Source organism: Myotis daubentonii, chromosome 3 (assembly GCF_963259705.1).
Source record: "Myotis daubentonii chromosome 3, mMyoDau2.1, whole genome shotgun sequence".
NCBI classification, from domain to species: Eukaryota; Metazoa; Chordata; class Mammalia; order Chiroptera; family Vespertilionidae; genus Myotis; species Myotis daubentonii.
Genome location: NC_081842.1, coordinates 47,895,865 through 47,917,858, shown reverse-complemented (window position 1 = coordinate 47,917,858; position 21,994 = coordinate 47,895,865). Strand labels below are relative to the sequence as shown.

General features: G+C 41.7%; 1 protein-coding gene across 4 annotated transcripts in view; it reads right to left on the bottom strand.

The window, feature by feature from the left end:
• Window positions 1-21,994, bottom strand: part of TPRG1 (tumor protein p63 regulated 1) — a 136,806-nt gene that overhangs the window by 86,237 nt on the left and 28,575 nt on the right. For 2 of the 4 annotated variants that reach the window (XM_059687366.1, XM_059687365.1), the window contains 2 exons: window positions 14,576-14,805; window positions 4,147-4,238 (listed from right to left, as the gene is read on the bottom strand). In XM_059687366.1, the coding sequence (XP_059543349.1) occupies window positions 4,147-4,238; window positions 14,576-14,797 (314 nt within the window). In that variant the 5' untranslated portion in view covers window positions 14,798-14,805. The remainder of the gene's footprint in view (window positions 1-4,146; window positions 4,239-14,575; window positions 14,806-21,994) is intronic. The other 2 variants (XM_059687368.1, XM_059687367.1) reach the window with 1 other exon arrangement.

The following is a 21,994-nucleotide window of genomic DNA, read 5'->3' as shown; positions in this document are numbered from 1 at the left end:
CAACTATAAACAAAGACATCTTGAGTACATTCCACTAAGAAGCCACTTCATTGTCATCATAGCATACATTTTTGAGACTCCATAGAGTGTCAAGATGTTCTCTTTGGTTCTGGCTTACTGGATTGCTTCTAAAAGGGTACATACACTTTCTTTAAAAAGTCGTTTCCCAGAGGTTCAGGAAAGAAAGACAGTGAGAAGAGGAGACAAAATTGAGATAAACACAATCCTGTGTTTATAGCTGTTGAGACAAATAAAGCTCCTGGATAAGCTGGGATGGAGGCCTGGGTCTTCACTGGGTCTATTTAAGGTATTCTTAATGTTTTCAGCTATCTGGGACCCAGCTGGCATTAATGGTTGAATCTTTCTCCTTCTGGTCTCTCTATTCATATTCTCCAGGTGCTCTGACCAAGTGCCTTCAAACTCATTTTTCTAACTTTACTGAATAATATATCTGATCAATTTAGAACATCACGAATCAGCTCACCTGAACTAATTCACATGCCATTCCATGAAAAAAAAATGCCTTTACTGGCTCAATGTTATTTAAGCTACTATAAAAGGCAAGACTATAGGAAACAAGCATGTCAGGATTACTCTCCTTTTTGAAAAGTTACTTATGAAGATAGTATTTGGACCCATATCTAAAACAATCTATTAATCACCTCTGTGGATGCTTTAATGGCTACCTCAGACACATTTTTCTCAAAATTGTACTCAACAAGTTCTGTAAAAAGTGAATGATAAGATTATTGGCAGGATAAAGTGAAATTGTGTGCACCAAGTTTCTTTTACAATGTTTGGCATATGGTGGTTTCTAAACAAAGAAGAAATATTTTATTCTACACCTGGGAATGGTGGCCCAGTCAACCCACAAGTTCCCCAAGTCAAAGCCCAGGAGTTGCCCTGGATTCCTTTATCCTCTATGATTAAATACAAAGACCCACCAAGCCTAGATAAGTCAGTTATTAGCTGATTGCCTCTCAGTTCTAAATGCATCCATTGTACATGTTCTGTGATAAACCACTTAATTCTTTTAAGCATGTTTTCTTTAAAGTGTGAACCATGTCATGTTTTTTTAGTAGAGAGTGCTAGACAGATGGAGAAGGAAGAAGATACATTTGTCATTTCCAGCTTGGGCTGGGTGTCCACAGTGTAGGTTTGAGAACAGTCAATGGCTTCTGCCCCAGCCAAGGGTCCAGACTTCTGCCCCTCTACAACTTTGCTGCCTCTGCTTGGCCTCTGCTTTCTTCAGCCACTTGCCCAGTGTTCATCCATGCATCAGTGAAAAGGGTGATTTATTTTATTTTTTTGCTGAATTGGATAATAGTTGATGATTATTTTTGAATGGTGGGGGAATATTTCCTTAATATTTTTTGTGCTGCTACAATATCATAGCCACAGAGATGACACACTTGTATACTTAATCTGCATTCTTAACATATTCTCATTACTCTCTTAAGTTTAGACAATCAAAAAAGTAAATCAAGCTCTGATTTCTGGAATTTGCTTATTACCTTTGTGTAATCACTGCCACCAGGTTTAATTCCAAGCTGCCAACGTGACATCACTGAATTGCAGTTGGGAAAAGTTGTGCACTTGTACCATCATATAGTATTTCCATCACACAAATGTTATAGGCAGAAATAACACAAAGAGCATATGTAACAGTAAAATGAAGTAAAATAATCAGAAAGTGAGGAGTTTTGAGTATATTACCTTTGTTTTAAATTTAATTTATTTGGTTGGAAACTTTATATAATTTAATATTAATCTACACTAATAAAAGAGAAAAATGGTAATTGGCATATGGCGATACCCTTTTCATTGGCTAATCAGGGTTATATGCAAATTAACTGCCAACAAGATGGCGGTTAATTTGCATATGTAGGCACAATGCAGGGAGGCGAAAGGGAAAGCAGGAAGAAGCCCTCTGCCACTGACAGTGATCGGAAACCCAGGGGGGAGCTAAGAGCTGGGGGGCAGGGCAAAGGCAGCCCTGGGGCCGCCTTTGCCGTGCCCCCCAGCCATGATCGGAGAATCAGGCGCCTTTGCCGCCCTGGCCAGTGATAGTGGGAAGTAGGGGTGGAGCCAGCGATGGGAGCTGGGCACGGTCAAAGCTGGCAGTCCCAGGAGTTAGGGGCCCCTTGCCTGGGCCTAAAGCGGAGCCCACGATCGCGGGGCCGCTACAGCTGCGGGTCCCCGCTGCCCAGGCCGATACCTCAGTCAGAGGCATCCTGCAGGAGCAGGGTCGGAGCCCGCGCGATCGCGGTGCCCCCCACTGCCACTGCAGGTTCCCGCTGCCCGGGCCGGACGCCTAGGCCAGAGGCGTCAGGCCTGGGCAAGGGGCCGATCCTGTTATTGGAGGGTGATGGGGGTCAATGCCTGAGGGCTCCCAGTATGTGAGAGGGAGCAGGCTGGGCTGAGGGACACTCCCCCCCCCCCACCCAGTGCATGAATTTCGTGCACCGGGCCCCTAGTAATTAATAACTGACTCTCAAAATTTCTCAAACTGTACCATTCACCTCTTGTGAGCCACTGTGAACCAGCCCGGCATGCCCCTGGATCAGACCTTCTTCACTCCAGGTACAGGGATTACTGAGCTGTTCTGCTGGAATCGCCAGTGATCATGTTACCAAGACAGGAAACTCACTGAACCAATTAATCATCTGAAATGGAGTTCTAATTTCATTCTCCATTTAATATTATGGATTCTGCAGCAGAAAAGCGGTGCCTCTTTCCATTATTATATGAATACTAGAGGCCCAGTGCACAAAATTTTTGCACAGGAGGGGGGGTCCCCTCAGCTCAGCCTGCACCCTCTCCAAGCTGGGACCCCTCAGGAATGTCTGAATGCTGGTTTAGGCCTGATCCCCAGGCCTAAACAGGCAATTGGACATCCCTCTTACAATCCAGAACTGCTGGCTCCTAACTGCTCATCTGCCTGCCTGCCTGATCACCCCTAATGGCCTCTGCCTGTTTGCCTGATTGCCCCTAACTGTCCCTCCTGCTGGCCTGATTTGCCCCTAACTGCCCCCTGCTGGCTTAGTTGTCCCCAACTGCCTCCCACTGCTGGCCTGGTCACCCCTCACTGCCCCCCTGCCAGCCTGGTAGCCCCACACAGCCTGCTCTTGAGTCATTGTGTGAGGGTATCCCAACCAATTTGCACATTCCTCTATTATTAGTATAGATTTTACATATCATTGTAAAGGCAATGGTGTTCCTAATATTTTCCTGGTGGGCGAAGAAAAGGTCACTCAGACACTAGAGTTTCAGGGCAGCACAGCGAAGTAACCACCTTCGTGGTGTCATCTGCAATCAAAGCCCTTAGAGATACTTTAAGATTTAGAGCAAATGGAGCAGATATTAAAGTGATAGGGACTTAAGTTTTAACCTTAGTTTTTGTTTTGTTTTGCTTTAATATATTTTTTATTGATTTCAGAGAGGAAGGCAGAGGGAGAGAGAGATAGAAATATAAATGATGAGAGAGAATCATTGATTGGCTGCCTCCTGCACACCCCCTACTAGGGATCGAGCCTGCAACCCAGGCATGTGCCCTTGACCAGAATCAAGTCCGGGACCCTTCAGTCTGCAGGCCGATGCTCTATCCACTGAGCCAAACCAGATAGGGCAACCTTAGTTTGTTTGTTTGTTTGTTTAATTCTAATTGGACAGGTGGCCCGTTTTTCTATTCTGCATGATTTTCCTGTGTGTTTTTTTTTCCTGCTGATATTGTACACAAGATAAAATTCAAACTGTATATGTTGACCTCATTTATCCTCTTTCCTAATCTTCCTTTCTATTCTACCCAGAGTGGGATGGTTAGTAGCCTTATGTGGTTGAAGAGAGTCAGAGATTTGAACCAGAGAGTTCAGTTAGGAAGTAAATGCAATAGTTCTTGAGATCAATTATGAGAGCCTGACCTAAGGTAGCAATAGTGATGGCTGAGTGAAGTGATGAGCCTGGGAAACAGTTGTCATACCATCATCCATGGGGCACTATGAAACTTTACTTTCTAACTGGATATGTCAATTATCTTGCATGACAACCAGAAGAAATTCTTCCACAGATCCACCTCCTATTCTGTTATAGAGGTGTCAAGGAAAATGCTAGATTTCCACTTCCCTTCACTGAGTCATAACTACTCACTCTGTCAAGAGCCAGAAGCCTTGAATTTTCTCTCCAGAAGTCTTGGCTATGTGGCCTTTCAAGTCTTCCATGGCAGTCTCAATGGTCCCTGGCTGAGTGGGAAAAAGAAAATACCTAGTTTAGAGAAGACTGAATCCTCTTTGTGTTTGTGATTAGTTATTATGTTTCTACAGCTTCTCCAAAAAGCTGAGCAGGAAAGATAGTTCTTACATTTGCCTATTTGCTCTAGGCCCTTCCTCCTGGAGAGCTTAGCCTTGAACTCTGTACTTACTAAGTTGCTTTGCTTGGGTGAGATAAAAGTGATCCAATTTCTGTCTTCCATAATCTTACTCACATTTTCTCATAGAAATAAAGACAGCCATTTTCAGAGAATAAGTTTTTCTGAACAAATATGTTTATCAGGAAGTTCAAAGCATTTAGTATGTATGTATTTTTTAAATCAAACCTTTCTCTCTTCAAAGAGCACATGGCAATGAAACACCAGAGAGAAACCTTCCAAAATTCTGACCATAACTGTAGCTGTCTCTAGAAAATAAACTCTTTTGTCTCCTTACATCACTTTCTTCACTCTTCTATGAGCAGGTGTTCCTACTTATGGGCCTACCTCTAGCTTGGAAATTGATGAATGAATCCCTGTCCTAATTGGAAATGTGTAGACCTTCCAGCTCAGTGATTTTTTTAAACAGCAGTGCACATCAGAACTACCTGAAATGTGTTTTAAAACACAGATGCCTGGGCACTGACCCCGCAGTTTCTGATTCATTGGGTTTGAAATGAGCTTGAGAACTGGCATTTTCATCAAGTTCCCAGGTGATACTGTTGGTGTGGGACACTACTATGAGAGCCATTGATCTCTAGACAGTTATTCTAAACCTAGGCTGCACATCATAAAAACCAGGGAAGCTTTAAAAAATCCTAATGTCCATGTTGTGCATCAGGACAATTATATCAGACGCTCAGTGGATGGAACTCATATATCAATATATTAGTATTTTTTTAAAGTATCCCAGATGACTCCCATGTGTAGCCAAGGTTGAGAATGACTATAGCCTAGGGCTTATTTAGTTTAAGCCATTTCATTTTATAGGTGTAGAAACAGGGTTTAGTGAGGGGAAGTAACTTGTCAAGTTCACTCAGCTAGGAAGTGGCAGATACAAGAAACCCAGACCTTCAATTTCTGGGCCTACAATGTAGTGCTGACCTCATTCCCAAGTCTTGGCTACTGACAAGTAGCTTGAAAATGTCATATATTCTCTATGCAATATGGTTTTAATGTCTTATTTTGTCTATGTATTAACATTCTTAATACTCCCAGCCTAAGACCCTTCTCTCACAAAAGAAAACAGGGACAGTGGCCTGACTATGATCCATTCAAATATCTTTTCCTCCCAGAGACTGGATGGTGGTAGGATCTTGGTTTGCTTGTCTTCTCAGTCTATGATAAAAGGCTTTTCAACATTTTGGCCACAGAATCCATTGGTCAAGAAAAAATCCTATATAATAAAAGGGCAATATGCAAATCGACTGAACAGTGGAACAACCAGTCACTATGACACACACCAACCACCATGGGGCAGACACTCAATGCAGGAGCTGCTCTCTGGTGGTCAGTGCACTTCCACAGGGGGAACCCTGCTCATCCAGAAGCTGGGCTCACCGCTGGCAAGCACAACAGGGGTGGTGGGAGCCTCTTCCGCTTCCGTGGCAGTGCTAAGGACATTTCAGTGGACATCCCCTGAGGGGTCCTGGACTGTGAGAAGGGCCCCCTCTCCCCGCACCCCCCCCCTTGCCACACACACACACACACACACACACACACACACACAGTGCACAAATGTAGTGCACTGGGCTTCTAGTTTTATATAAAAATCCATATATGAAAAACGGGACCAGAATGGAGCTGCCTCAGATAAGTGGGTGTAAAGGTATAGAGTTTTGCCTACTTGGCTCCCCCCTTCCTCTGATTTACTGCACACAGCCCAAGTTATGCAGAAAAGGGACTGGTCAACTCCTGAAGAGTTGAGTGGCCTGGGTTTATATTTCCGATGTGTCATGAATGGATTCTGACTTTTAGACAAGAATTTGACTTTCCTTGGCCTCTGTTTCCTTATCTAAGTAGTAGATCAAGCCAAAGCTTTCTGAGTCAAGCTGATGATTAAAACTTCCTTGACATCTTTAAGAATACCTGATTATGGCCTTACACAGAGATTCTGATTCTATGTCTTTAACAGGTTTTCTGTTGAATTGGATGGTCAGACAGTAAACTGAGTGATTTCTGACTCTCTTCCCATCCCCTACTGCTGGTTAAAAGGTTGTCAGAAAGCTAACATGGCACCCCATGAAACCTGCATGTCATGAGATCAGTTAAATTCTGGGACATTAATCAAATATTCCTTGAGCTCCCACTGATGGAGGCTGTGCCAACATCACTGGTTTCCAGTGACTCTACTGGAAAGACTGGACTACCATGGAGGGAAATTTCCTATGATACCATGACAATTCTTCCATCACACAACCTTGGCTCCCTGTGATGCAGCCAGACTACCAGGCCCACTGGTCAAATCTCTACAACATGATATTTTCTGTGATGAATCATCATGGGTATTTTTCCTGACTTTCTTCCTATAGTCACATAATTTCTGCTGCAGCTAATATAATTTGGTATTGAAATTAATACTTTTCAAGAGAAAAACACACATACAACTGGAATTGGAGAATTATGAAATAATCCTAAAATAAGTATTTTGTTGAATGATTTTATGCCAGGCACTTTACCAAAAATTTTCGAAATTTAATATATTAATGTAGAATTTTTCAAAACCTTACTTGTCTTCTTTATGAAAAGCAATTGGCAAAATGTACCAAAATACTCTTTACTTTGATTTACACATTCCACCTCTGTGATATTATACTATAGATATTCTTGCATATATATGAAAATGACATGTATAAAATGTTCTTTGCAGTCTTATCTGTGAATAGCAAAAATTTAGATGCAATCCAAATATATATCAATAGAAGACTAGTTACATATATCATGGGAAACATCTATACAATTAAATATGTTGAATATATTAAAAATGAGGATACTCATATTAACTTGGAAAGATTTCAACATAGATTATTAAGAGAAAGAAAATATTTTTCAGAAGAGAGGGTAAATATGCCACCTTTCATGTAAAAAGGAGAAGAAGGAGTAAGAATAAATATTTGTGTTTGCTTATGTATGCCTAAAGTAACTCTAAAAGAATATATAGAAATGTTAGCAATGGTTCCTTAAGGATGGGGAAAGAATCCAATGGGTGGAGACAGTGGATAGAGATGATGTTTTACTGTACACTTTTTCAAAAGTTAAATGGTAAAAATAAAGTACGCTTGTTACCGAATGGTTTGGAAGTCTCTGCAGTCCTGCCAATATGCTCACTGTCTGTGATGTTATTCCTTCAGTAGAAACACTGGCCATGCCCTGACAGAACAGTTATACATGTTTTCCAATGAAGTATTTTACTCTCTTCCATTTGTTATTATCTATCTATCTATCTATCTATCTATCTATCTATCTATCTATCTATCATCTATCTATCTAAAGCCTAAGCAACTGTTAAGCTGGAACGACCAGTCGACCAGTCGCTATGATGCTCACTGACCACCAGGGGGCAGGTGCTTAATGCAGGAGCTGCCCCCTGATGGTCAGTGAGCTCCCACAGGGGGAGCTCCACTCAGCCAGAAGCGGGCTCATGGCTGGCAAACACAGGTGCAGCAGCAAGAGCCTCTCCTGACTCTGTGGCAGCAATACTGAGTGGCAGCAGCAGGCACAGCAATCTATGATGTGCGCAAGTGAGCAGCGTGGCACCTGGCCCTGGTTCTGGCTCCTCCATGGCTGCCTGCCACTTGGCACACTACTACATCCCTCTCACAATCTGGGACCCCTTAGGGGCCTAAACCAGCAGTTGGACATCCCCCAAAGGGTCCTGGATTGCAAGAGGGCACAGGCTGGGCTGAGAGACACCCCCCAGTGCATTAATTTCATGCACCAGGCCTCTAGTTGGTATTATAATAAACTTCAGCCATTTAGTGTTGGAAATGAAATAAAAATGTGTGAACACTGTGACTTGTGTTGAGGATATGGTATAAATCTCAGCCCTTCCACTTGCTGTGAGACCTGTGTCAAGTCATTTTGTCATTCTATATATTAGTTTACTCATTTGTTGGGTGGATAATCTATATATATAAAAGCCTAAGCAACTTTTATGCTGAACAACTGGAATGACCAGAAAGACCAGTCTACCAGTCACTATGACGTGCACTGACTACCAGGGGGCAGATGCTCAATGCAGGAGCTGTCCCCTGGTGGTCAGTGTGCTCACACAGGAAGAGAACCACTCAGCCAGAAGCTGGGCTCATGGCTAGTGAGCGCAGCTGCAGTGGTGGGAGCTGTTCCTGACTCCACGGCAGCGCTACCAAGAAGCAGCAGCAGGCGTAGCAAGCCAGGATGAGCACCAGCGGCACAGTGCCCCACCTCGGCTCAGTTTCCTCCCTGGCCACCTGCCACTTGTTGCACTGCTACATCCCCCAAGGGTCCCAGATTGCAAGAGGGAGCAGACTAGGCTGAGGGCCCCCCCATCCCCTGTGCAAAAATTCATGCACCAGGCCTCTAGTATTAGTTATAATGGAGCTATTGAGAAAGGCCAAGAACATTTGGTAATTTGGTAACACTGAATAATAAAAGACTTTATTATCATTCTTACTGATAATATAAGTCAGCAGTTCTCAACCTGTGGGTCGCGTCCCCTTTGGGGGTTGGACGACCTTTTCACAGGGGTTGCCTAAGACCATGAGAAAACACATATTTTCAATGGTCTTAGGAACCGAGACACGGCTCCTCTATCCTCTCCAGGCGGGTCCACCCACATGCAGATACGTCCACATATGAGTACCCGGCATGATGACATCATTACGCCAACCCCATCATATACACCCCATACAAATACAGGTATATGTGACAGGGTTGGCACCATAATGTACTTATGCGGACCAGTCACACATGTGTGGAGAGCAGCTACTCTGTTAAAAGCAGCTACTGTGTTGAAAGCAGCAGTATTGGAGGTAAAACGACACTTCATGAATTATAATTACTGGGTAAATGTAAAATCATGTACTGTAAAATCCGTAACTACTGCAAAAAAAAAATAAATCTGTACCATGGGAACTTAATCTGGATGCTGATCGGTCTTTTTATATTCAGCTGTGGTTGATGTGAATACTGCCCCCTTTTGATAGTAATAGGTATGTAACAAAAACAACACAGAGAATGGTAAATCATAGGAAACTTTAATGAACTATTGACTGAACTATGCCATGTATCATCTTTTGTATTATTAAAGCTATTGTTATATATTATTTTCATTAGCAAACCATCCAATGACAATGGATCGTGTAGAGAAGAATGTTAAGAAAAGAAAATATAGTGAGGATTTTTTACAGTATCGTTTTACCTCAATAATTACAGCAGGAATTGAGAAACCGCAATGTGTTATTTGTTGTGAAGTTCTATCAGCCGAATCTATGAAGCCGAACAAACTAAAATGCCATTTTGATAGCAAGCATCTGAGCTTTGCCGGCAAGAATACCAATTATTTTAGAAGCAAAGCTGATGGACTCAAGAAAGCCAGACTTGACCCTGGTGGCAAGTACCACAAAGAAAACATAGCAACCATTGAAGCTTCATATTTGGTGACACTCAGAATCGCCAGAGCTATGAAACCTCATCCCATTGCTGAGGATTTACTGTTGCCAGCAACCAAAGACATTGTTCAAGTTATGATTGGACACGAATTTGTTACGAAATTGAGTGCAATTTCCTTCTCTAACGATACTGTCCGCAGAAGAATAGATGACATGTCTGCTGATATTCTTTTTTTAAAAATATATTTTATTGATTTTTTTACAGAGAGTAAGGAAGAGGGATAGAGAGCTAGAAACATCAATGAGAGAGAAACATCAACCAGGTGCCTCCTGCACACCCCCCCACTGGGGATGTGCCCGCAACCAAGGTACATGCCCTTGACTGGAATTGAACCCAGGACCCTTGAGTCCACAAGCCGACGCTCTATCCACTGAGGCAAACCAGTTATGGCTGCTGATATTCTTGATCAGGTAATCCAGGAAATTAAATCTGTTCCACTTCCAATATTTAGTATCCAGCTTGATGAATCTACAGACGTTGCAAACTGTTCATGATTACTGGATTACGTGAGGTATATTAATGATGGCGACTTTAAAGATGAGTTTCTTTTTTGCAAACCTCTTGAAACGACAACTACGGCACGTGATGCATTTGACACAGTTGGTTCATTTCTGAAGGAGCATAAGATCTCTTTGGAAAAGGTTTGTGGTGTTTGCACAGATGGTGCTCCAGTTATGCTAGGATGTCGATCTGGATTTCAATGTTTGGTACTGAATGAGCCACCAAAAGTCATCAGAACTCACTGTGTGATTCATTGGCAAATATTAGCAATGAAGACGCTGCCACAAGAGTTACAAGAAGTAATGAAAAGCATCATAAGTTATGTCAATTTTGTAAAGGCAAGCACTTTAAACAGCCGACTGTTTTCGCAACTGTGCAATGAGTTGGATGCGCCAAACAATGCTCTGCTATTTCACACTGAAGTGAGATGGTTGTCAAGAGGAAAAATTTTAAAATGTGTTTTTTTTTTGAGCTTCGTGATGAACTCAAAACATTTTCTAATCAGAAAGCAAGACCGCAGTTTGAAGCACTTTTCGGTGATAAAAGTGAACTGCAGAAAATAGCTTACTTGGTTGACATCTTTGCCATCTTGAATGAGTTAAATTTATCACTGCAAGGACCAAATGCAACATGCCTCGATTTGTCTGAAAAGATACGATCATTCCAAATGAAACTTCAGCTTGGCAAAAAAAATTGGATGAAAATAAAATTTACATGTTGCCTACCTTATCTGCTTTCTTTGAGGAACATGACATTGAACCAGACAAAAAGATTACGATGATAATTTCTGTGAAAGAACACTTGTACATGCTTGCAGACGAAATTTCATCATACTTTCCAAATCTACCTGACACCCCATTTGCACTTGCCAGGAGCCCATTCACAGTCAAAGTTGAAGATGTTCTTGAGACAGCACAAGAAGAATTCATTGAACTTATTAACAATGATGCAGCGAGAACTGATTTCTCTACAATGCCAGTTACAAAATTCTGGATCAAGTGTTTGCAGTCATATCCTGTTCTGTCTGAGACTGTGTTGCGCCTTCTTCCATTTCCAACAACATATCTTTGTGAAACAGGGCTTTTCAGCTTGTTGGTTATCAGTCTAAGTACAGAAGTAGACTTGTTGTGGAAGATGATCTACATTGTGCTCTTGCAAAGACTGCCCCGAGAATTTCTCATCTGGTGAGAAAGAAGCAATCTCAACCTTTGCACTGACGTTGGCTTTTTATGCATACTGTCGCAAAATGTAGCAATGTAGTTTACTGTTGTTATATTAAGACTGTTACCCATGCTACACCATGCTTCAAGACAAAAATTTCATTTATTTGTAATTAGAAATAAATATTTCACAATATATAATTACATATTGTTTTTGTGATTAATCACTATGCTTTAATTATGTTCAATTTGTAACAATGAAAATACATCCTGCATATCAGATATTTACATTATAATTCATAACAGTAGCAAAATTACAGTTATGAAGTAGCAATAAAAATAATTTTATGTGTGGGGGTCACCACAACATGAGGAACTATATTAAAGGGTCGCGGCATTAGGAAGGTTGAGAACCACTGCATCCACTTAGCCAAACCTACTAGAGCTGCAAGGTATTTTAAAATAATCTTTAAATACCTAGAATGTAAATAGTTATATCAGGATATGGGGATTAAATGGTTACTGCAATGGAATAAATCATTCTGAGATTCCTTATAACCTAATAGAAAGTAATGACAAAATAATATGTCCTCATCATCCTGTGAAAAAAAGCTTATCAAGGCAATTCAGATTCAGTCCTAATTATAAATTTTAACAAACATCTCACTGGAGGGGAACCTTATTTTCAAGTCACAAATAATATAATGGACAACATTTTCTCTAATAGTCTAGCACTAATATCTTCAATCAAAATACATCTACTAAGAGGATTTCAAAGACCTATGAATTTTGTGTCCTTGCTTTTTCTTGATCTGGACTAGCCTGGGGTCAGTTGTCACACAAACAATACTCATATCTGCTGCTAAATTTTCCCCATATACTGAACTCCTTAACTAGATACTGAGAGGAAGGAATAGAAAGGAATGCTCCTAGAGACTCAGATACAAGAAGATCTGTCTTCTGGCTGTCATCATGCCCAGATAGGATTACTTTGTGGTAAATATATAAGATAAGAAATCCATCTCTAAATTGTAATGTGATTTGTAAAGTCTGAGAAAATGTGTCTTTCCCTGAAAATAAGGAAATGCATCTTATTTTATTATTTTGAAGTGTCTGCCCTTAGAAAGAAGCATCATCTTTATTATAATCTTCAAGGGATTTTATTGTAAGGAGGGGTGTTGAGAAATCTTTTGCCCAATGAGATATATAATTTCCAGATCAGAAAAAATCTAACACAGACAATAATAATACAACTAATATATTTAGCTTTTCCCAATGCAAGAGCAAGACACAGGGAACCCTATAGTAAGAGGAGAAGGAAAAAGAGAGAGTATGAAAGCCAAATTAGTATCATGAAAGCAACGACATCTTGCTACACAATGGGAAGTCCCAAACCTGCTTATTAAAGTCTCCTTGCTTACAATAGAACACAGGCTATAAAAAGGCCATGGGGAACCATTAATTAAATATTAAAAGTTCAAATAGTTTTAGTCCCAGTAGTTTATATTTAATTTACATTCTCAAGTATAAATTTAGAGATAATTTTCCATCCCTAATCACTTCAACTTTCTGATAAGATATCTTCAAATATAGAGTCCTACAGGGAGCTTAAAAATATCTTTCCTCAAGTGGATCAAATATTGTTTCTTTCATAAGAAGTTGCTTTTGAATATAGCTCCACAATAAAGTGATTATCATAATATACCTCAAGTTATTAGTCTTGAGGAGTACTTTTGTTAGCCTTGAGGCCTTTTTTTAGATATGGCTGAGCAATAATAGCAGATGAACTACCACAGAAGAAAAATGTTATCTAAGCTGATGAGAGTCTCCATGTACATTTAAAAAATGAGATGGTCTTTTTTGCCACGGTATACAATCCCTGATTTTTTACCCCATTTGTTGTAGCCGATGAGCTCTCCAGGACTGTGTTGACAAGAATGTTAAAAAATTGGAAAAGATCTCTAAGTAGGAAGGAGAGTTCAACACAGAGATAGGTACTAGACACCAATGACATAGTCTCTATTGATTCAAATGGTAGAAGTTTAAAATCATTTTTATCACCTGTATATACAAACCCCACCCTCATTCCCCACCCATCCATTTACTTTCCTAAATCCAATGCATAGGAATGAGAGCTCGGCTCCAGATTGCAGTGATAGGGTTAAGATTTAAAAGTTCCTGCTCCCACACTATAATACCAGCATCTCCGTAGACCCTTGAAGTTCAGCATATTCTCACCATGCCTTTCCACTCTGCCACCCATGTTTACAGAATATAACAAATAAACACTCTGGGCTCACAGCTTTAAATTCTGGTGCTCTGGTTCTCTCTCCATAGGACATTAATTCCTTGAGGTCAGGTTTAGCATAAACACAAGACTAAGGAGGCAAAGATCCATGGATACTGGAGGACCTGCTTCTCCTTAGTCCTACCTGGTGATCAAAAATAAACTCTCTTAATTTCTCTGAAATTCAGACCTTCATCTGAAAAACGGGGATTAAGATATCTCCTTTTCAAACATCATAAAATAGGTACAAGTGATTTGAGGATGGTAACAGAGTGAACAACTAGCCATCTGTGAATTAGAAGGAAAAGAATGAATGCTATTGAGATGTTGTAATAATTATTACAATAAAGTTATTTGGCAATGTCTGTAAAACAAAAGATATCTCCTTCACAATTTTATTTTTTATTTATTTTTAAATACATTTTTATTGATTTTAGAGAGGAAGTGAGAGGGAGGGGATGATAGAAATATCAATTGATTGGCTGACTCCTGCACACCCCCTACTGAGGATCAAGTCTGCAACCTGGGCATGTGCCTGACTGGGAATCAAACCCATGACCTCTTGGTTCAAAGACCGATGCTCAACCACTGAGCCATGCTGGCTGGGCTCTTTCACATTTTTTTTAGATGAGATAACAAATGCGAAGACATTTGGTAAAATATGTGGCATACAGAATGACATTAGGATTTTTTAAAGAAGTCTTATGTAGCATTTAAGAGCACCAATGACTTTACCCGTGTAACGAAGTACTTCCGGGAGACATTAGCCCTGTGATAAGGATTGGGGTAGAGTGTTGATTCGGTGACACTTGGCTGCCTTGAAACCTGCTTTGGTACTGGGTCCTTGCCTGGGTCTCCCTCCTCCATGGAGAGTCGATCAGTCTCTGAGGGTTGGTCATCTCCCTCTTGTTTCAGAGACACGGGCTGGAATCCTTCAAAACTCCCAATCGTTGACATTTCTTTAGCTTAAAATAAAGGGAGAAACAATCTTGTCAATAAAAAAAAAAAAAAAAAGTCACCTGGCTCTGGCAAAATAGATACTTGAGCATATGATGCTCCTGAAACTGACAATTTCCCCTTCCCTACCTCCACCCATCCACACACATTAACTAAACAGAGGCATTGATGGATACAATTCAATAATTCAGACTCCACAATCCTGGAGAGCTATTCTCTGGACAGAGAAATGGAGGTTGTGCCCAGATGGCGTTGCTCAGCAGTTGAGCGTCAACCTATGAACCAGGAGGTCATGGCTCCATTCCTGGTCAGGGCACATGCTTGGGTTGTGCGCTCGATCCCCCCACAGTGTGGGGTGAGCAGGAGGCAGCCAATCAATGACTCTCTCTCATCATTGATGTTCCTATCTCTCCCTCACACTTCTTCTCCGATATCAATTTTTTTTTTAAAGAAAGAAATGGAGGTTGCAAGTACTTTTGTTTTTCGTCTTCAATCCCCCCATACAGACAGCTGAATAAGGGAAAAGTTGTGTGAAATAATTATCAAACATTTTTGTTCAAGATTTCATAACATTTTTACCAAACAATCCACCAGCCTGCAAGCTTATTTAAGAGTTAAAAGCAATGATAATGCAACTTCTTTTGTGCTTTTTGGGTAACAATAAGGCACACAAGCACTTAAAACTGAGCACATTTTTCAGCTGAAACATTGCAATTCTAAAAATGTATCCTAAGGAAATAATTTAGACAAATGCTCAAATACATAAATATAGAAGGTTGTACATCACAATGTCTATTATGTCTAATAGCAGAAAAAAATACAACTTTAGGTTTAGCAGCAAAACATTGGATATAATAGCAACATCATATACTCACACAACATTTTATATAATACCAAAAGAAACTAAGTATTATCAGTTGGAAATTTGCTAAATAAGATATGTTATAACATGCAGTGAAATATAATGTAGTCATTGAAAATGTAAGTGTATATTTTTATCATGGAAAGATGTTGAAAATATATTATAAATGTGAAAAGTAAGTTATAAAATATTAGGAATAATGTTATTCAAATTGGTAAAATAATTCAGAAAGAAAGAAAGAAAGAAAGAAAGAAAGAAAGAAAGAAAGAAAGAAAGACAGAAAGAAAGAAAGAAAGAAAGAAAGAAAGAGAGGGAAAATAAGAATAAAAAGATACTTGGACTTATGTATATGCATGTATGGTATGAGAGGGGCTGGAAAAAGCCTAAAAAGATGTAAAATTAAACATTAATAATGATTATCCCAGGATGATAGTGCTTTAAATAATTTTTATATTTTGTTTTGAGAAGTTTCTAGGTGCTTAAAATGATTTTACAGGAATGGGCAAAAGCAGGTTTATAGTTTATATGAAAAAAGACAAATAATACAGGTAAATAATATAATAATGAATAGATAAAAATACAAAAATAAACTGTAAACCTACTTTTGCCCATGTGATCTTCTATACTAATAAAAGCCTCAGTGGTCCTTGCGCCTTTGCACAACACCCTCACATCATCACAAGATGGCCGCCACAAGATGGCCACCTTCATGTCATCACAAGATGGCTGGCAGGGGAGGGCAGTTGGGGGCGAGATCAGGGCGGCAGAGGAGAGAAGCTGAGGGTGACCAGGCTGGCAGGGGAGGTCAGTTGGGGTTGACCAGGCCGGCTGAGGGGGGCAGTGAGGGGTGACCAGTCTGGCCGGGGAGGGGCAGTTGGGGGTGACCAGGCCAGCAGGAGGGGCAGTGAGGGGCGACCAAATGACCAAACAGCAGGCTGCATGGGTGACCAGACTGGCAGAAGGGGCAATGAGGGGCAACCAGGCTGGCAGAGAGGGGCAGTGAGGGGTGACCAAGCTGGCAGGGGGGGGCAATTGGGGGTGACCAGGCCAGCAGGGGGTGCAGTAAGGGGTTACCAGACTGGCAGGGGGACAATTGGGGGTGAGTAGGCTGGCAAGGGGGGCATTAGGGGCGACCAGGCCGGCTGATGGGGCAGTGAGGGGTGACCAGGCTGGCAGGAGGGGGAGCTGGGGGTGACCAAGTCAGCAGGGAGGTGTCAGTGGGGGTGACCAGGCCAGCAGAGTGGCAGTAGTTAGGCTGGCAGTGGCGCCAGTGAGGGGCAACCAGACCAGCAGGTGGGGCAGTTGGGGTTGACCAGGTCTGCAGGGGGAGCAGTAAGGGGTGACCATGCTGGCAGGTGGGGGCAGTTAGGGGCAATCAGGTCAGCAGTCAGAGGTGGTTAGGGGCAATCAGGCAGGCAGGCAGGTGAGCAATTAGGAGCCAGAGGTCCTGGATTGTGAGAGGGATGTCCTGGGGATTGGGCCTAAACCGGCAGTTGGACATCCCCCGAGGGGTCCCAGATTAGAGAGAGTGCAGGCTGAGCTGAGGGGACACCCTCACCCCCATGCATGAATTTCATGCACCGGGCCTCTAGTATATAAATAAAAACACAGTAAATTTATTTCTATTTTGTAAATAAAAAAGCAACACAATGCAAAACAAAAGGCACATGCTAACCTAGTAATAAGTGCCCCTAAATAAGGTCTCCATTTTCAATCTGAGGCCAGGTAGTTATCAATATAGTAAGCACACTACCAGTGCCACATGGAAGGAGGGTCTCACACTCAGCTTCACCCTATAATCAGGAGTGCCATCTTATGCTCAGTGCTGCCACGTGTTCTTAATCAGGCAGACTTATTTTCCTCAGTTCTTGTGAAATATCAGAAAGTGAGAAACAGCTCCTATTACCAGCAACTTTACATTCTTAAAATAGGGATTAATTAGAGTATTCAAGAGAGGTAAAAATACTATGAACATATCATTTGTTGCCTAACCTGGACACTTTTGAAGGTGAAAGTGTACTATTAACAATTATGCCAGGATGATGGGAGCAGCTGGGATTGTCTCAGGCAAATGTAGACATAGACTCATCCTGAGAGGGTATGAGTGTAGGAGAAAACACAGTTAGAACACATGAATGAAAAGCCCTCTGCAGATCACATTACAGGTTATTTCACCTTATCCACCCAGCAAGCATTGGAGGATGATTTCACCTCCATGTGGAAAGCACAGAGTTGGATTATTTCAGAAACACTTGTAAAATTGTGGCAGCGCTTGCACTCCCACCCATGACTCCCAAACATGCTTTGATGTCAGCATGCCCACCATGAGACACACTATTTTACATCAGGGGGGATTTGCTGGATTTTCAGGTATTTTTTTTTTTTTTTTTTGAAAAGTGGGGTGTACAAAAGGCAGAGAGATTGGCTTTTGGGAAATACAAAACACACAGGAAGAAGCAGAAAAAACATTTTGTGTGCCTGAGAGACAGAGAAGACAGAAAATGAGAGATATCATGAGAGGAGGTGTCTGACCGAGTTTAGTGGTTTTCAGGTAGGGACCATTCCCTCCCTTTACCATGTAATGGCCTCCCTGGCAGTTACAGGCTCTATTATGCGGGTCTGACACCTCTGTCAGAGTAGGTGTTGGAAGGAAGTGTATGTCTAGAGTTCCCTGTAACCTGTGAAGGAAAGTTTGTGCCTTTGGGGAAGGAAAGCCTGCTTCTGTATTTGCTGCACTCTGTGAACAAGCTCCTAACAACAGACATCTGCTAAAGACTCCTGTGCCTGGAAAACAGAGGGAGGATTTAATTAGCACCACTTCCTCTCCCTCAGGCTGTCTCCTCTGGAAACACTTGAAGAGAAGCAGAGCACTTTGGAGACTGAGAAGTTTGAGATCCAGGAAAGAAGGAAACTGAGCTTTAGTTAAATTTGAATAGCCATGACTAATGGGAAAGTTTAACCCAACCACCTCAATTCAAAATGATTCCAGCTCCCTTCCCGCCATGGGGACATCTTTACAAGGACTTGTAATTTCTTCAACAACCTCCCCCATAGCAGAGGAGCAACATGCACCTAAGCAGCCCACTCCATTCTTCATCGCCACCTGCCCAGATAGGCTTTATTCCCAATTCAATAAAAACCCCTGCTACTGCTGTGTAAATTGATCATATACATTCAAGTACTAAAAGCATATTAATACTGGTAACAAATCCAGCCAAATCCAAATGTTTCTATTGCTTTACGTGAATAATTACTAGTATGCCTTACAACAGACCCATCGAGAGCCATTTACAATTGAAAATCATTGTTCCCTAAGATTTCCCAGTAAATTTACCTTAGTGAGTAGTGCTAAAGAGAGTACAATTTCTAACAGAAGCAAAGGGTCAAGCCTTAGAAAGATAATTATGTTCATACTTTTTTACCTTATTTTTTTATTACAGGGAATTCATGTAATGAATATTATTCTAGAAAAAGGAAAAGACTACAATATTTCTTATTATATGTGTTAATGAAAAATTGAAGACCAGTTAATACCTAATGGCCAAAAAATTTCTAATTCTATCCAATCAATATTGTGTAAATACTTAAAATAATGTGAATGGGATAATCTAAGATGGCAGCAGATTAGGTAGAAGCTACACTCATCTCCTTCCAGAACCAAACTAAAATTACAGCTAGATTATAGCACAATCATCCTGAATCACCAACTGAAGACCAGATGAAGAGAAGTCTTATAAGCAAGGATTTACAGAAGAAGCCAAATTGAGACTGTAGGAAGGGCAGAGACACAAAAAGGGCTGGGCTCACTCCCATGGTGGCTGAGGTTCTGGGGGTTTATTTCAGCTGCAGGGGGGTTCCCCCTGAGAAGTGTGGGGTTTAAACCCCAAGCTGGGCTCCCCAGCCCAGAGCACCAGAGCCAGGAAAAGTTTCCCATATACTAGTAACATCTGGTTGTGAAAAGCAACAGGGTTTTGGTCCATCAGGGAGAGATAGAAGTCTGCCAGAGACCCCTCTTAAAAGGCCAATGCACAAAATTTTGTTTGCAGCCACTCACCCTGGACTCTAGCAGAGGGAAGGTGGAGAGGACTAGAGTCCTGTGAAGAGTCTGGTGTTTGTGGCTCTGGGGAGGGACCTTGGGGGACAGCTGCTAGGATCCCTATGCTGAATCATTCTTCCATACAGCAGATGCCATTTTTCCTTAGTGGAGCACTTCCCTCTGTGTAGCATTAGCCTAGGACTGTGGTTGGCAAACTGCGGCTCACAAGCCACATGCGGCTCTTTGGCCCCTTGCGTGTGGCTCTTCCTAAGCCTTAAGAGTACCCTAATTAAGTTAATAACAATGTACCTACCTATATAGTTTAAGTTTAAAAAATTTGGCTCTCAAAAGAAATTTCAATTATTATACTGTTGATATTTGGCTCTGTTGACTAATGAGTTTGCCAACCACTGGCCTAGGAGAATACAATAGACCCACCATCTGGACTACCTTTCACCCTACCTTGTGGAGCTTATACCCTGGTAAGGAGTCAGTTGCCTTGGTCAGAGTGTAGAGATCAGGGCAGACTGAGGAGGTGTCTGACTGAGCTTAGTGGTTTTCAGTTGGGGTCCATTCCATCCCTTTCCCATGAACCTGACTGGTGCTTCCTCCTTATTGGAGATCCGATAGAAACACACTCCAGGCTTCCTGGAAGACCCACCCTCCAGTCTCCAGAGACACCACCCACCTGATTCCTACTGGCTCCACCCTTCCAAGGGCTGTGCAAAATCTAGGACAGACTGAGTGGTATAGCTCTGGGGTAGGGACCACAATCCCCACCTTCTCTGAAACCTGACCAGAATCTCCCACTGATGGGACAGCCACTCACTTCTATCTGGTGACTCACTGTGAATCTACCTCATGAAACTCAAGTCCCACTAGAGCAGTGGTTCTCAACCTTCCTAATGCCATGACCCTTTAATACAGTTCCTCATGTTGTGGTGACCCGCAACCATAAAATTATTTTCGTTGCTACTTCATAACTGTAATTTTGCTACTGTTATGAATCATAATGTAAATATCTGATATGCAGGATGTATTTAGGCGACCCCTGTGAAAGGGTCGTTCGACCCGCAAAAGGGTCGCGACCCACAGGTTGAGAAACACTGCACTAGAGGCTCTTCCAGTGACTGAGCCTAATAGGCAGCCAGCAGATGGAGGAAGACAGGTGGATCTTGGGTGTTTTGGAACTTCTGCCAACCTGCCCTAGTTCTGATACTGGTAAAAATGGGCCTTGGTGCATAGCTTGGTATTTCCCTTACATACCCAGGCCTAGCAGAGGCAACCACAAACTGTGAATCACTTGTAGCTTCAAACAAGTTGCCCAAGACCAGTCACAGGCAGTGTCTGACATTGGCCTGCACCAGAGTCCCTCCCAAGAGACCCAGAACCAATACATCCAGTGGCCAACTTCAGAACACTTCAGAGCAGGATCCAATGAACTTCACAAGCAAGTATAGCCAAAGGGAGATCTCAGAAAGCACCAACCCCTCATAAGGCAAATTCTTCTTTGTGTAGTAAGCACCTGCATAAAAGCTCATATGCCATGATTGGGGTTGAACCCCAGAGTGAGCCAAACTGGTCAATCCCAGATACCAATGGGCCAATGGCAATCAAGATTCAAATACAACAGCAGGGTCCACATAACCCACACAAGGGACATTCTGGGAGCATCCAGATCAGGTGAGTAAGGAGATTGTACCACTGCACCCCAAAGGACACCTTCTACATAAGGCCACCCTACAAATACTGGTAGACATAGCAGATCTATATAATACATAGAAACAAACACAAAGAGGGGAACAAAATGGGGACACAAAGAAACAGACCTCAAATGAAAGAACAGGAAAGAAATCTCCCCCAAAAAGTGCTAAGTGAAATGGAGGCAAGCAATTTATCAGATATAAAGTTCAAAGTAATGGTTATAAGGATGCTCAGTAGCATGAAAAAGGACATAGAAAGCATTAAAATAGTCATAAGTAAGAATATAATATCTGAAATGAAGTATACCCTGGAAGTAGATTGGATGAAGCAGAGGATCAAATAAGCTATTTGGAAGACAAAGTAGAAAACAAAACAAAACACCCAACTAGAGCGGCAGAAAGAAAATATAACTTTAAAAAATGAGGATAGTTTAAGACCCTTCAGGACACTTGAAGTGTAACAACATCTGCATCATAGGGGTGCCAGAAAGAGAAGAAAGAGTGCAAGGGATTGAGAACCTATATGAAGGGATCGAGAACCTGTATGAAGAAATACTTACTGAAGGAAAAAGACACATAAGTCCAGGAAATGTAGA